The sequence below is a fragment of the Electrona antarctica genome (assembly GCF_951216825.1).
Source record: "Electrona antarctica genome assembly, chromosome: 4".
In the NCBI taxonomy this organism is placed as follows: domain Eukaryota; kingdom Metazoa; phylum Chordata; class Actinopteri; order Myctophiformes; family Myctophidae; genus Electrona; species Electrona antarctica.
In genome coordinates, this window is record NC_136809.1 from 42,772,396 (window position 1) to 42,787,402 (window position 15,007).

Consider the following 15,007-nt stretch of genomic DNA (forward strand, 5'->3'; position numbering starts at 1 on the left):
GAACATGTGTTCCAATGGATCCAATATCATCATTGTTGGGCAAAAACCCATATTCAAACTTTTGTGTTTGTTCATAAATTAACACACTTGATCATACTTCAGCGTCACACAAAGCATCAAAAGTACCACATCTGCACGCTGAAAACGTGGTGTGACATGTTTTGAGCTTGCAGATCTGCTCCTTTTGATGCTGATTTGAATCATGAAAAGTTACAGTTTTGGACATACAGAATGTGGTTTCCACTCAACAGAGATAATATAGTTATTATTTAGCCACATGAAGCTCTTGTTAATACATTTCATTGCTTCAATATTTATGAAACGCACAGACACACTTATTAAAAGACTTATTAAAAGATAAAGAGAAAAATACGATGTCAAGGCACTCTTGAAGGCGCTTGTGGAAAGAGCTTTATTACTATCGTCATTGAACTTGAAATTAGACATGCATGCCAGCCATGCCTACCTTTCCGGCCAAGAATGGCCTTCTTCAGGGAAATGAAGAAGGAATGAAATCGTTTAGTATTTAGAGGCCTCAACTATTTTTGAACAACCTTCTAACAATTCTAGCATTACTAATCAGAATGATAGCCCTCCTATTTTCTTCTGATTTCTGTATTATTTCGCTTCATTCGCTTACAGACATATTTGATCAATATGACCTTTACAATCATTGGAGTCTTTACACAGTGAATAATTTCTCTTAATTCTACTCCGATCCATTCGTACAATCTTCGCAGTTAAATTAACTTTTTTTTATCTTTGATTTATTGTGTGTGTATACTACACAGTCTAAACTTTGAAAAATGTTCTCCTCTCTAGCTTGTCAAACGCCAAAACTTAGGCTATATAACTGGAAAACAAGATTTACAAATGAACCGTTAAGGAATCCTGAAATCCGTGACATTCTTTTATACTAGAAGAACAAATCCTAATCAAACCAAACCATCCGGCCAGAGGATAAACATTCCTTCGGTGAAGTTTCACTGACGTGTTTGATAACAATCCATTGGGTCCAGATTTGTCCTGGAGGTGAATTAATGAATGACGGTTTCTATCAGTGGTGCAGTAATATAACTAAGAACATTTACTCCAGTGCTGTACTAAAGTTAACCCATTCAGGCCTGACGTCGACATTTCAAAAAAAAAGTTTTCTAAATCATGACAATTTTCTGAAAGATTTGAGGCACATTTAACGGGTTTTTCAAAAATAGCAGACCTACAAGTTCATAGCGCGCCACTCGGTGGCGCGCTATGAGCTTGTAGATCTGCTATTTTTAAATAGCTAAATTATAACATAATGTTTAAAACACCAAAAGGGGTTCCCGCCCAGAATGGGTTAAAGTATACTTTTTGAGGTGTTTTGACTTCGCTTTATTTCTTCTATCCTACTTCTTCTCCAATACATCTCTGATCAGTGCAAATACTCTTCTATTCCACTACAATTATTATAGTTCATATTTTGAATACAGGACTTTTACTTATATTTCAATATTATGGTATGGCTACTTTTACTTGAATGTACAGTAACTTCCCTCTTCTACCCCGGATTTGAACCCAGTCTGCGCTGACCTTTTTACCTCTGAGCTAATAGAGCCTGCCTGCTTGCTCAGGGGATACATTGAATCTTGACCATCAGGTCAAAATTCGTGTCAGATCCTGTGATTAGATCCAGCTTTTTGGGAAGTTAACATCGGTTTATATAATTTGTTGGAAAGTAATACGTACATTTACTCAAATACTGTGCTTAAATACGATACTGAGGTGCTTTTACTGTACTTTTAGTGTGTTGCTAATAGTTATTGGGTCCAGATTTCTGCGGAGGTGAGCGTGGGTTTACGTGGCTGTAGGATGTTTTGACTGGAGGTGCATGAGTGCTCTCCTCCACTTCCTCGTCCGTGCTGAACCCCAGCCAATCAGATTGGGGGATCTGTGCTGAATGGCGGCCAATCAGATTGGAAAGGATGTGTGTCCTCCTAAAACCTCAATTTGTCATGCTTGCGCTTAGCTAACACAGATGGCTTAGTGATCAAACACTCCTATCGGCACAATGCTGCGTGCGTGCGTGCGTGCGTGCGTGCATGCGTGCGTGCGTGCGTGCGTGCGTGCGTGCGTGCGTGCGTGCGTGCGTGCGTGCGTGCGTGTGTGTGTTGTCTGATTCAGTCTGCTGTCACTGTAAACAAGGGAGTGAGTTATGGCCTTATTGTCCGATAGTGTGCGTGTCTGTGCTTGTGTCCGTGTGTCCGTGCGCCCGTGTCTGTGCTTCTGTATACGTGTGAGTGTGTATGTGTGTGCGTATATACGCTGCTATCTGCTGAAGTAGATCCGCTCGTGGTAGTGTGTTGACATAACATTTCAGTTTCAGTGGACATTGTTGTGACTAGAGAGAGAGAGAGAGAGAGAGAGAGAGAGGGAGAGAGATCGGATAAGACCAATAAACTGTGTGTATGAGGTGATATAATCTGTCTGATTTCTGTCACCATAGAAGAGTGAAAACACAACAAGTCTGGCAGAAAAGTAACACAACTTAATTGGTTATGTGGAGCGCTGTCGATCTGAAAGGCTCGTTGTCGCTACCCGCCGAGAACCAGGGACTCTATCCTCTTTTCGAGATGGATCACTGCACGTCACAGTTCATGCGACCCGTCCCATTCAAATAACATTGTGCCACTGTACTGTATATTAGCTGAGTCAAATTAACTTATCATCTCTTTGAAATTTCCACTGCAGAACTTGTCTGACAGCTAGACGTCACGCGTTGTACCCTAATAACCTGCCAGACATATATTCTGTTATGGTGTTCAAACACTCAGAAGGTGGTCTGACTGACGCGCCGTGACTCGTAACACGCTGTACTAATGTGTGTTTGACCCGATACGTATGAATGCCGTACGATTCTCCACAACATCTCTGTCGGGTGGAAACCTCATGATGTCCAAAAGCGTCACTGTTAAGGACTCAAATTCTAAAGTATTAAAAGTAGCAGATCTACAAACTCAAAATGTGCTTCCTCGCTCCGCGGTTTGAGCTTGCGGATCTGCTACCTTTGATACTTTTGCGTGACGCTGCAGTGTGATCAAGTAAGGGGGCGTTAAAAAAACCAAAACAAAACACAATAAGTTAAAATATGGAGATAAGAGGTTTCGACATGTTTTGTGTACAGTAAACATGCACGGTTCTACACACGCTTTGTATTTTCTGTTTGCTGTTATTGTGGCGAAAGCTCTCACTGAACAACAAGGGACACTGGGTTTAATGGTTTGTCAGTTGAGATGCAGTGTGTATGCCACTGTGCAGCGAGAGAGAGAGCGAGCAAGGAAGCAAGGTATTTATTCATTGTTTCTTTAAAGCAGTGGTTCTCAACCAGTGGTCCTTGGGGGGGGGGGGGGGGGGTTCCACATGGTCCCAAGCTAAATGAGTTGGTAACCAAATGGTCCCTTGCATTTTTGTTAAACATCTGCATTATATTTTACAAGAAGTCTACACAATTAGAGATTTTCTATTTTGATCGTTTTCCTGTCATCTGTCCTATGGTCGATACAGCATGGAACTCTTATCCAACGACAACAAAATATTCTACGTTTTGGGTCTGAGAAGCTAAATCTCATCAAATTGTGGTCTGTGCCTCAAATGCTGAATAAACAATGGTCCTTGATATGAAAAGGGTTGAAAACCACAGCTTTAAAAGGAGGGAAAAAAGCGGGAGAAAATGTTTTCTTTTGATATGAGAGACAGAGAGAGAGAGAGAGAGAGAGAGAGAGAGAGATTTCAAAAGGTCAACCTATTCCCTCTATGAACAGAAGCAATTATTACTGCAGCACAGACAGTCCTTGGACACATGCATGTGTTTCTTGAAACATGTCTTTTGAAGCTGTTTAGGGCTGCCAGGGATTTATGATTGACACAAATTCTCTCTTCACGCACGCACGCACACACACACACACACACACACACACACACACACATTGTGTGTGCGCGCGCGCGCGCGCGCGCGCGCACACACAATGTGTTTTGTCATACAAATCCGACACACACATTGACATGACCTATATCAGCCATCTTATGATCCGTGTCTATCTCTGTGTGCGTACCAGGGGTATATGTACATGTCAGTCATACAGGGTTCTGTGTGTGTGTGTGTGTGTGTGTGTGTGTGTGTGTGTGTGTGTGTGTGTGTGTGTGTGCGTGTGCGTGCGTGCGTGCGTGCGTGCGTGCGTGCACGTTTGCGTGCGTGTGTGCGTGTGCGTGCTTGCATGCGTGCACATACAGTATGTTCTTACAAGCCTTTTTGAGTTTTTCATCCTTGTATGGATGTTTAAGTGTATTATTGCGTGCAGATGGTGTGTGTGTGTGTGTGTGTGTGTGTGTGTGTGTGTGTGTGTGTGTGTGTGTGTGTGTGTGTGTGTGTGTGTGTGTGTGTGTGTGTGTGTGTGTGTGTGTGTGTGTGTGTGTGTGTGTGTGTGTGTGTGTGTGTGAGAGAGTGTGTGTGTTTGCCTCTGTATTTGTGTGTGCCTCGTGTGGGTGTGTGCGCTCACAGTCACACACTTGTATGCACGTGTGTGTGTGCGTCTGCACACGTGCACATATGGGCCCTGTAACACACAATGAATGATTGAAGGGCCGAGACCTGGACGGGGGCCCATGAGGAGCACGCCAGAGACCTGGAAGGGGCCCTCAGGGGCCCATGAGGAGCACGCCAGAGAAGCCAGGCTAAAATCTGACTGAAGGCAAAGCTTTCATCCCGCTCCTCGTGTCCAAATTGTTAGTGAAGTTGGGAGTATTTTAAAGGTGACCTGTGTTGCTTTTGGCTGCCTGTTGTCCCCACAGTAAAAACAAACACAAACTTACAAAGATATGTGTTTAATAGTCTGAAGGGACGGCTGTTTGTTTGTTCCTTAAGTGACATCGATCCCACGGACACTTTAGATCCCATAACCCAGAGGGACGGGCACTTTGCAGTGGGATTTTTTGGGGGTATTGAGTATAATTTTAGGACATGTTTCATTCTGCTCCTTCAAGGGCCAAACTGTTGTGTTGTGATTCAGTGGTGATCATAGATTATTTTGCCCATAATGCCCCACATAGGTTGAAAGTGGTTGAATACATATTTATCCTATAAAAACTATTAAGAATGAAGGGCTTGTGACTACTACTACTGTAACTGCCATGGGTTGATATGAAGGGTTCTTCTAACTGCCATGGGTTGATATGGAAGGGTTCTTCTAACTGCCATGGGTTGATATGAAGGGTTCTTCTAACTGCCATGGGTTGATATGAAGGGTTCTTCTAACTGCCATGGGTTGATATGGAAGGGTTCTTCTAACTGCCATGGGTTGATATGAAGGGTTCTTCTAACTGCCATGGGTTGATATGAAGGGTTCTTCTAACCGCCATGGGTTGATATGAAGGGTTCTTCTAACTGCCATGGGTTGATATGAAGGGTTCTTCTAACTGCCATGGGTTGATATGAAGGGTTCTTCTAACTGCCATGGGTTGATATGAAGGGTTCTTCTAACTGCCATGGGTTGATATGAAGGGTTCTTCTAACTGCCATGGGTTGATATGAAGGGTTCTTCTAACCGCCATGGGTTGATATGAAGGGTTCTTCTAACTGCCATGGGTTGATATGAAGGGTTCTTCTAACTGCCATGGGTTGATATGAAGGGTTCTTCTAACTGTCATGGGTTGATATGAAGGGTTCTTCTAACTGCCATGGGTTGATATGAAGGGTTCTTCTAACTGCCATGGGTTGATATGAAGGGTTCTTCTAACTGTCATGGGTTGATATGCATCCAAGGTCGGTCATTCCTATTGTTTCAAGCTGTGAGACTCTCAGCCTCAATTGGCAGGTTTTGCTGGAGAGATTAGCGAGGTGCTAAAACTGCTAATGGCTGTGCATCTTCACCAACACTCTGACAACGTAAAGGAGGACATTCAAATGGGGAGGGGAGCTCAGGGGGGCTAATTTATGGTTCGTATTTATTATTTCTACAAGCACCGATCGACGCACCCATATAGTCGGCGCCACTATACAGCGTTACACAAAACATCAAAAGTAGCAGATCTACAAGCTCGAAACGTGACGCGAAGCGACAGGTTTGCAGCTTGTAGATCTGCTACTTTTGATACTTTTACATTTGAATCCTGAAAAGTAATTACAGTTTTGGTCATAATGAGGTTTCCACCCGACAGAGACCATATACGATGAATAGCAATTAAAAACAAAACAACGGGGAACTTTGAATAAAAGTGAAACCCCTTAAGGTGATGGATGGTGTGGAGTCATGCAGACAGATAGCAGGGTGTTAGACAGAGTGCTGGTCACACATAGCCTTGTTTAATTCTCTAACACACATCCCCACTGGCATAGATCCTGGATCCGGCTTAAACTAGGCTTGTTAATGTGTCACTTTGACTAATAATATTGGGGGCCCGGGAGCCCAGGATTTCTGGCCGTGCATGCCCCTGTGTGTGTGTGTGTGTGTGTGTGTGTGTGTGTGTGTGTGTGTGTGTGTGTGTGTGTGTGTGTGTGTGTGTGTGTGTGTGTGTGTGTGTGTGTGTGTGTGTGTGTGTGTGTGTGTGTGTGTGTGTGTGTGTGTGTGTGTGTGTGTGCACGTGCGCACTGTGCATGTGTGCGTACGTGCGTCCTTGTATTTCTCTGAAAACCCATTAGCTCCTATAGACTGCATGGGATTATCTCATTTTGTAGTTTTTCGTTCTGGTCTAGTGAAGCCAGCGGATACGGATATGGTCTGCTGTGCACCCAACAGATAATTCCCCTCTGAAACACAGTGGTAGCTATAGGGCCTACTATGACCCATGAACCTGTGAAATCTGATGAATCCAGTTAAGTTCATTCAAGTGTTTCTTGGAATACTTTGTTTGTTATATGCAGCATGGTCGGACTGACAGTTTAATCAACCAGGACTTTTCCCGGTAGACTCGGAAGTCGGTTGGGCCGGTCCGTCAGGTTGCAAGACAAAACATATATAGCGCCGCGGGTAATCTCTCAAAACAGAGTCGCACTGCTCCATGGATTGGTATATGAGATTCCCTTTATTGTTTTTGTTTATTCCATTTCCAGAGTCCAAAAGTACATGTACAATGTCTGACTTTTACTTGTAACAGAGCTATTTCTACACTGCAGTATTGATACTTTTGCTTAAGTGAAGAAATGGAGTACTTTTCCCACCACTGACTGTTTTCAAAGTGTGTGATTAACTTTATAGTTGTGTGTGTGTGTGTGTGTGTGTGTGTGTGTGTGTGTGTGTGTGTGTGTGTGTGTGTGTGTGTGTGTGTGTGTGTGTGTGTGTGTGTGTGTGTGTGTGTGTGTGTGTGTGTGTGTGTGTGTGTGTGTGTGTGTGTGTGTGTGTTGTGTCATGCGGCATGGTGCTCTCTGGTTAATTAGGAAGGAAAGCCAGGCTGTGGGCCATGTGGAAGGCCATGTGGAAGGCCTGGTGACGCTTAATTGAAGTTAATTGGACCCGACAAACAACACAGTCTGAGAGCATCAGAGATGAGCATTATTCACAGAAACACATGCACAGACTCTCTCACCCACAATGCACTGTGTTCTCCAGCCTACCATTGCGTCTGTGTACCATTTGTACACAGACACAATTAAATGAACACTAAAGCTTTATAGCGTAGATTGCGGTACCAGGGATAACATGTATCAAAATGGGGGGATGCATGTTGTTTCTGTCGGGTGGAAACCGTATGTCCAAATAGGTTACTTTATAGGATTCAAATTCCAAAAGAATCACAAGTAGGAGATCTACAAACTCAAAATGTGTCACTTTGTGCCACATTTAGAACTTGTAGATCTTCTACTTTTCATGCTTTCGTGTGTTAGTAGGGTAAGTAAGTTTATTTACAAAAAAACTATAAAATGTATTAAAAAAAACCCCACAGAGGTAAAAGGTTTCAGTCCAGACAGACAGAAACAATATCAATGGGGGTCCTTAGAAATAGGCTAATAAAAAAAAAACGTTGAGAATAAGTGGCCAACCGGACCAGTGAAGGGCAGATAAGTTAAGATTGTGCGAGTGCCCGGCTCTTTCCACTACATTCCTTCCTTTTTGTTCCCATCTCGTCTATTGTCCGTGGCTCTTTAAAGCCTCCCTCCATCCATCCATGCGGTGCGGTGTGTGTAGTCCCTGCTCAGCGTGTGAGAGATTAGCACCATCTGAACTGGGATCAGCCGTGTCTTTACCACTGCGAGTGGGAAAGGTTGTCAGCGGGGAGGGGGGCTGATCTCACATCTGCTTTGAACACAGCGGGGGGGTGGGAGGGGCGTAGGCCATTTATTTCGTTGATTTATATAAACCGGCTTCCCAAACTTGTATTTATTTATTTGTTTTTCCACGGCAAGGACCCCTGAATAGCCTTTGGCCTATTTTTTTTTCTTTGTTTTTTGTTTAAATAATGGATAACATAGTCATTCCCCAAATAGATCACAATCTTTTTTTTAATAATTACATTTTAAATGTTTATTAGATTTTTTTATTATTTTCTTTTCTCATCTCATGTCACTGACTCACCTGAAGCTCAGCGAGGCAATGAGAGCAGCCAAGGACCGAGTGAGATGCAGAGAGCTGGTCAACAGATCATCTGTGGTGGCCCAACTACCCTCTGGGGTTATTATGGGATAGGTACGGGTTCCTTTCCTTTCAAGTTGGGCCTCCTGGTGCACCCTCCTGGTGCATCCCCCTCACAACCTTTCCACTGCACTGTATACCGTTCAACTGGACTTGCTTTAATCTGTCTAAGCAGAAGTACAGGAATTACTGCCCAAGGACGTTAACATCGATGCTGTACAGATCCGTCTGCATTCCCAGGGCATGAACACACTATAGTGTCACGACACCACATCACGCAACGGCGCATGAATCCCGCTTTTCGATGCCGATATGCGTTGATTACAAGATCACACCTTTGGGTGCAAACAGTCCCCGGAGTAAAGAGACAAGCCTGTCATTATAACGCAGGCCTTGATACTCAGAGAGCAGGAAATGAATCCAGTATATAATGTATTGCCCTCTCTACGCCACCTCCGCTAAAGCGTGGCAAATGTAACGAATTATTGAAAAGCAATGTTAATATGGAGTTCCATCACGGCTTTCACTCCAACATTCAATTTCATTCCTGAGAGAGTTGCCATGGATCCTAATCCTCTCTCTCTCTCTCTCTCTCTCTCTCTCTCTCTCTCTCTCTCTCTCTCTCTCTCTCTCTCTCTCTCACACACGCACGCATGCGTGCACGCTCCATGTCGATCTACCAGCTCTCTCTCCCATGACCCTTTGCTCTCCTCCTCTACAGGAGGGGTGGTGGGTAGCTTGGTAGCACAGCGTGGCTCTAATTTAACGAGGGAGGCGTGTGTGTGTGTGTGTGTGTGTGTTACAGTGTGTGTGTGTGTGTGTGTGTGTGTGTGTGCGCGTGCGTGTGCGTGTGCGTGTGCGTGCATGTGAACCCTGCAAAGGGCTTTCTCACTCTAAACGTGCCTAAGGTGTCTAATTGGTTCTTGACACGATTCTCCTCTTTCCCTCCTCTCTCCCTCCCCCCCTCTCTCTCCCTCCGTCTCAGCTTTCTCTATCATTTATATGAAATAATTTGTTCCTCTATAATAAGAGCCATTAGTATGCGGCTGCCTCTCTGGGTATTTCAGCTCAGCGCTATCATCAGACAGCGGTCTGTCTGATTCTGACATGGATGACAGTGAAACATGCTGAGCCAGAGGGGCCCTGCTAGCGATAGCATATCACTTAACCCATTCAGGCCTGACGTCGAACTAAAAAAAAGCGTTCGCTCTGAAAGAATATATATTCAAAGATTTGTGCCGCATTTTTACGATTTTTCAAAAATAGCAGACCTACAAGTTCATAGCGCGCCACTCGGTGGCGCGCTATGAGCTTGTAGATCTGCTATTTTTCAATAGCTAAATTATAACATAATGCTTAGTTAAAACACCAAACGGGGTTCCCGCCCAAAATGGGTTAATGCCACCGTCATTAGCCTGAAGGATAGAAGTCTGTCCTTGACGGCTTTGAATCTCCACACCTGTGTCTAGAACAGGACTCGATTCAATTCCCTTTAATCACTTAAGCCCTGTGTACTTATGCTATCAATGAGATCGGTATTTAAGACATACTCAAAGGGACACCGCCTCAATACCTCATGCCTGACTAACTGCTTCTCCAGGGTGAGTGACGCCCACATAGAGGGAGCGACCATGACCTGGTACGCACCCAAATTTAGAATAAACACGTTATGGGAAAATTCTCATTCTGTATACCATCCACTAAATGATGACAACACTGTTCTCTTTCAAATCTGGCAGTCGCCACACTGCCAGCGTGTTGGTTTTGTTTTTTATTAATCTTACTAATCTTTGAAGACCCACAGTATATGTTGTTCTATGATGTAAACATCAAATATCTCAAAAGAAAGAAGATAGTCTCTACTTTCATCGGGAGAAAAAAGCCACCATGATGTTCAGCTCTTTGGCAGTTGAATATAGCTTCGTTATAGAAAAAAATAAACGCTGTCTGGGAACAGAAGTAATATTAACATATTGGATTTCTTTACATCAGTTATTTCCGGGTGTGCTCTTCTTCGGAAGTCCTGGGATCACTCACAGGTTGTCGAAGAGCGCCCTCTATCGTAAATAATGAAAACACCAAATGACCTATACATAATGTCAGTTGTGGCCTGAGCTGACCTGTTCTGACATTCCATATGTTGATCCTTCCCCACCCGTCCTTCCTCTTCGATGTCTCCCGTGTACACTCGACACTGCCCCCGCTGCCACCCTTTAGATCTCCATATATGGAGCTGACCAGTTCTGACATTCCATATGTTGATCTGACCTCATCAAACCCTGTACACTCAAGACACGCCATATATTGGCCATATATGGAATATGGCCAGTACAGAATTCATTCCATATGTTGATCTGACCCCCATGCCAAAGCGCCAGCGCTCGCCCAGCAGTCTGCTGTACATTGTGTGTGAGTTGGACTAATATCACTTTGAGAACAAACAGCGAGACAGTGGATGAGAGCAAACTAGGATGTAGTGCAACATGTTTATAGAGAACTTTTGGACTACTTCCAAACAGACAAAGGGGGACAAAGTCCCACAATTTTGCGCTCATCGAGTCATCCAGGTGTCGACACAGAAAACGTGGCCAATTATGTGAAAGGCACGTTCAGCAGTGTTCATGAACACTGACATTACCATGACACCTCAACTGGAGGAGGGAGAGAGAGAGTGGGTACCATCCCAAGGTCAGGCACGCACGCACGCACGCACGCACGCACGCACGCACGCACGCACGCACGCACGCACGCACGCACGCACGCCAGAGGCGCAGCCAGAAATGCGATTCTAGATGGGCCTCGCTATGGCTAGGTGGGCCGGCACGCACGCTCACGCAGCGCGCGTGCGTGGTGGTCACGCACTCGCGCACACGCGAGTGGGGTTAATCGGTTATTTATTTATTTATTTGGCGTATTTCGGTTATATTTCGGGTTATATTGCCCCCAGAGTGACAGCCAGGCAGTTCTTATTTTTACCGGCTTTAGTTAACATTAACAAGACAGACAGACCCGCTGGAACGCTTCAAATACGTCTGTCTCACACTCACAAACACACACACACACACGCACACACATGCATGCATGCACGCCTGTCGGAGGAGTGGCGAAAATTGACTCAAGTGTCACTAAGTAAGAAATCTCTCTCTCTCTTTTTCTCTCTCCCCCTTCCCTCTCTCCCTCCCCATCTCTCTCTCTCTCTCTCTCTCTCTCTCTCTCTCTCTCGTAGTTGTGGCGTTTAGTGTTTACCGTCCCCGTCACACACACACGACACACACACACGTCACACACACACACACTCTAACGTATCTCTTCAAGCTGCAGAAATAAATAGCCTTTGTTTGAAACTAAAGCATCAACGTGGAAAAATCACAAAACAAGCTTCCAATCCATTCCAAATACCTTGTTGCTGACTGCTGAGGCGTCGGAACTTCGGAAGATTTAGAAAAGCATAATCCACAGTATTGTCACCGCGTCCGCGACCTAGTCTATTTTTAGTTTATCAGATTTGTCGGCGTGCTACGGCCCCGGAACGAGAAAAATTAATGAAACAAAAAGTAAACATCTCCACATGGCTCTGCAGCAGCAGTCTCAGGAAGTGGACGTAACAACTTGCATGATCGCATCCTATATACTATAGTCTAGGCTAGCCCTGGTCCAGTGCTTACAGCGAGTAGAGCGAGTCTCTCTCTGACGCCCTGTGGCAGTCCCTTCCGCAGCCCTCTGGTCATATTCTCACTCCCGTGCGCGGGTTTTCAAATACCAGCAAATAAAAAAAACGACGTAACTACTCACCGAAACAAAGCCTGCTAGACCTTGGTAAAAGTCTATTCTCGTAGCTGGGAAGCGCCTCAGGTCCCCAGCTTCTCTCTAAAATGCACTATTTTAATCATTGAATAAAATAAATCCAACCAGATCGGCGCAGGCAAAACCCGGAAATGCCATAGTAGAAGAAATGACTCTGCCCGGTAAATTCAGGGTACATTGCGTTATTAAAATGGCACAAAGTGCATTTTAGAGAGAAGCTGGGGACCTGAGACGCTTCCCAGCTACGAGAATAGACTTTTACCAAGGTCTAGCATGCTTTGTTTCGGTGAGTAGTTACGTCGTTTTGTTTATTTGCTGGTATTTGAAAACCCGCGCACGGGAGTGAGAATATGACCAGAGGGCTGCGGAAGGGACTGCCACAGGGCGTCAGAGAGAGACTCGCTCTACTCGCTGTAAGCACTGGACCAGGGCTAAGTCTAGGCCAAAAACCTGGGTCTTAAAAAGGCTAGTCTAGGCACATTAGTGAAAAAGAACCGACAGCCTGTTTATTCATATTAAGCAAGATGATCATGTAAAAAACACAACAAAAACATATTTACTGAAAGAAAGAAAGACATTATGAAACTTATTATGTATTTTTTTGAAAAATCGATGGGTGGTCCAGCTCTCTATATGGGTGGGCCGCGGCCCACCCAGGCCCACCCGTAGCTGCGCGCCTGACGCACGCACGCACGCACGCACGGAGAGGTGATGTTGTTTGGTTTCACGTCAGATAGACAGCCCGCTTTGATTTTAACATCCATGTGTGCGCGCGTGTGCATGTGCGTGTGCATGTGCGTGTGTGCGTGCATGTGTGTGCAACTGTGCATGTGCTTTTTTTTGTAATATATTTAACATAGTTTAGTTATCATTGTAGAATACAGGGAACCAGTTGTCATAGTTATAATTACTTTGTAATGTGAAAGAAAAGAAGGAAGGCGATGTCCGCCAAAGGTTTAAATCAGCCGTTGTTGCCAGGTCCACGTATTGTAAGCGAGTTGTAGTGTGTGTAAGTAGCGTGTAGAAAGTCAGTTTTTGTGGGCTTGTTTTCATAGACCTGGCAACAGTGTTCCGTGGCCCGTGTGTGTGCGTGTGTGCGTGCGTGGGTGTGGGTGCTTTTGGCGATAGTGAATGTAGTATAGAAATGCATTGCCGGTGTGAGGGTTAAAGGGAGCTGATTTTGGTGGCAGTGCAATGAGCATTGGTCCTCGAGTGCTGTTGAGGCTCGGCGGCCGGTGCGACATGAGGAGATAGCGCTGGAACGACGCTGAGGGTAAGTCTGTGACATCACTGCCGTGTGAGTGCGGTGGGTAGGGCGGCGGTGCAGTCGTTAGGACTGCGGGCTAGGCATGACGTAACTAATGACTTTGGGTTCCTTAACCGTGTGTGCGCCTGAAGTTTACAATTGTAATATTAGACGCTACTGTGCCTAATGTACTATAAGTGTGGAAAGGTGTGCACTGCATATGCTGTTTAGTCGGCTTGGTAATTGTTCCACTTACACAAACCTCCGAGGCTAAATGCCAAACGCAACGGACACACGCAACCCCCAACCCCCCACACACACACACACACACACACACACACACACACACACACAGGGCCTTGGGGGTGTTTGGAGAGCTTGTTAAAAAGTGGTGCTTCAGTATGCATTGATCAACAAGATACACTAACTCCTGCTTTGACCTGTCCATGGCTCTTTAAACGCACACACAGATGCACACACGCACACACACACGCACACACACACGTGCACAGTTTATCCTGCAGCGTGGTTTCTCCCTCCCTACAGGGAGTAATGATGTGGTCTCTCTCTCTCTCTCTCTCTCTCTCTCTCTTTCTCTCTCTCTCTCTCTCTCTCTCTCTCTCTCTCTCTCTCGCCCCATGCAGCCATGCATCTGTTTGGTCTGAACTGGCAGCTGCAGGAGAGCGAGGGCTACGGGGCGTTCGAGAATGGAGGCGTAGTAGGAGGCGGGGCCAGAGACACCACGCCCAACACCATCCTGGTGTCGACAGACAACGGTGAGACCATGCCCCCAACTCTAACCACTTCATCCCCATTAAGACCTGAGTCCAGATTCTACAAAATGTCTTCCAAATCATGACAGTTTTCTGAAAAAATGTATCAGTGCGGTAACCTGACTCCGCCAGATGGTGGCAGTAGAGCGTACACAGGTTCGCTCCTCCAGGAGCAGTGCACTGGTGCTCAAACCTTTTCATGTCAAGGAGCCCCAGAATTATATGTATTTGGCCACCAACGCCCATTTGAACATATGTTGTTCCAGGGACCCCCCCCCCGTTTGCTGTGAAAGAATATATATTCAAAGCACACATTTTCATGATTTTCCCCAAATAGCGGATCTACAAGCTTGTAGCACGGCACTATGAGCTTGTACATCTGCCATTTTCCAACAGCTGAAGTTTAAAATAATGGTTAAAGTGGTTGAAAGCTATAAGGTGACACAGATGCGTCCTCGGGTCTAAATGGTTCCCTATAGGGGTCCTCAGGGTGGAGGTTCCCTATAGGGGTCCTCAGGGCGGATGTTCCCTATAGGGTCCTCAGGGTGGAGGTTCCCTATAGGGGTCCTCAGGGTGGAGGTTCC

General features: G+C 45.3%; 1 protein-coding gene across 1 annotated transcript in view; it reads left to right on the forward strand.

Moving 5' to 3' along the window:
* The window catches only part of tenm3 (teneurin transmembrane protein 3), a 411,418-nt gene that overhangs the window by 237,886 nt on the left and 158,525 nt on the right, over positions 1-15,007 (forward strand). The window contains exon 9 of the mRNA XM_079498542.1: positions 14,295-14,426. Within this exon, the coding sequence (XP_079354668.1) occupies positions 14,295-14,426 (132 nt within the window). The remainder of the gene's footprint in view (positions 1-14,294; positions 14,427-15,007) is intronic.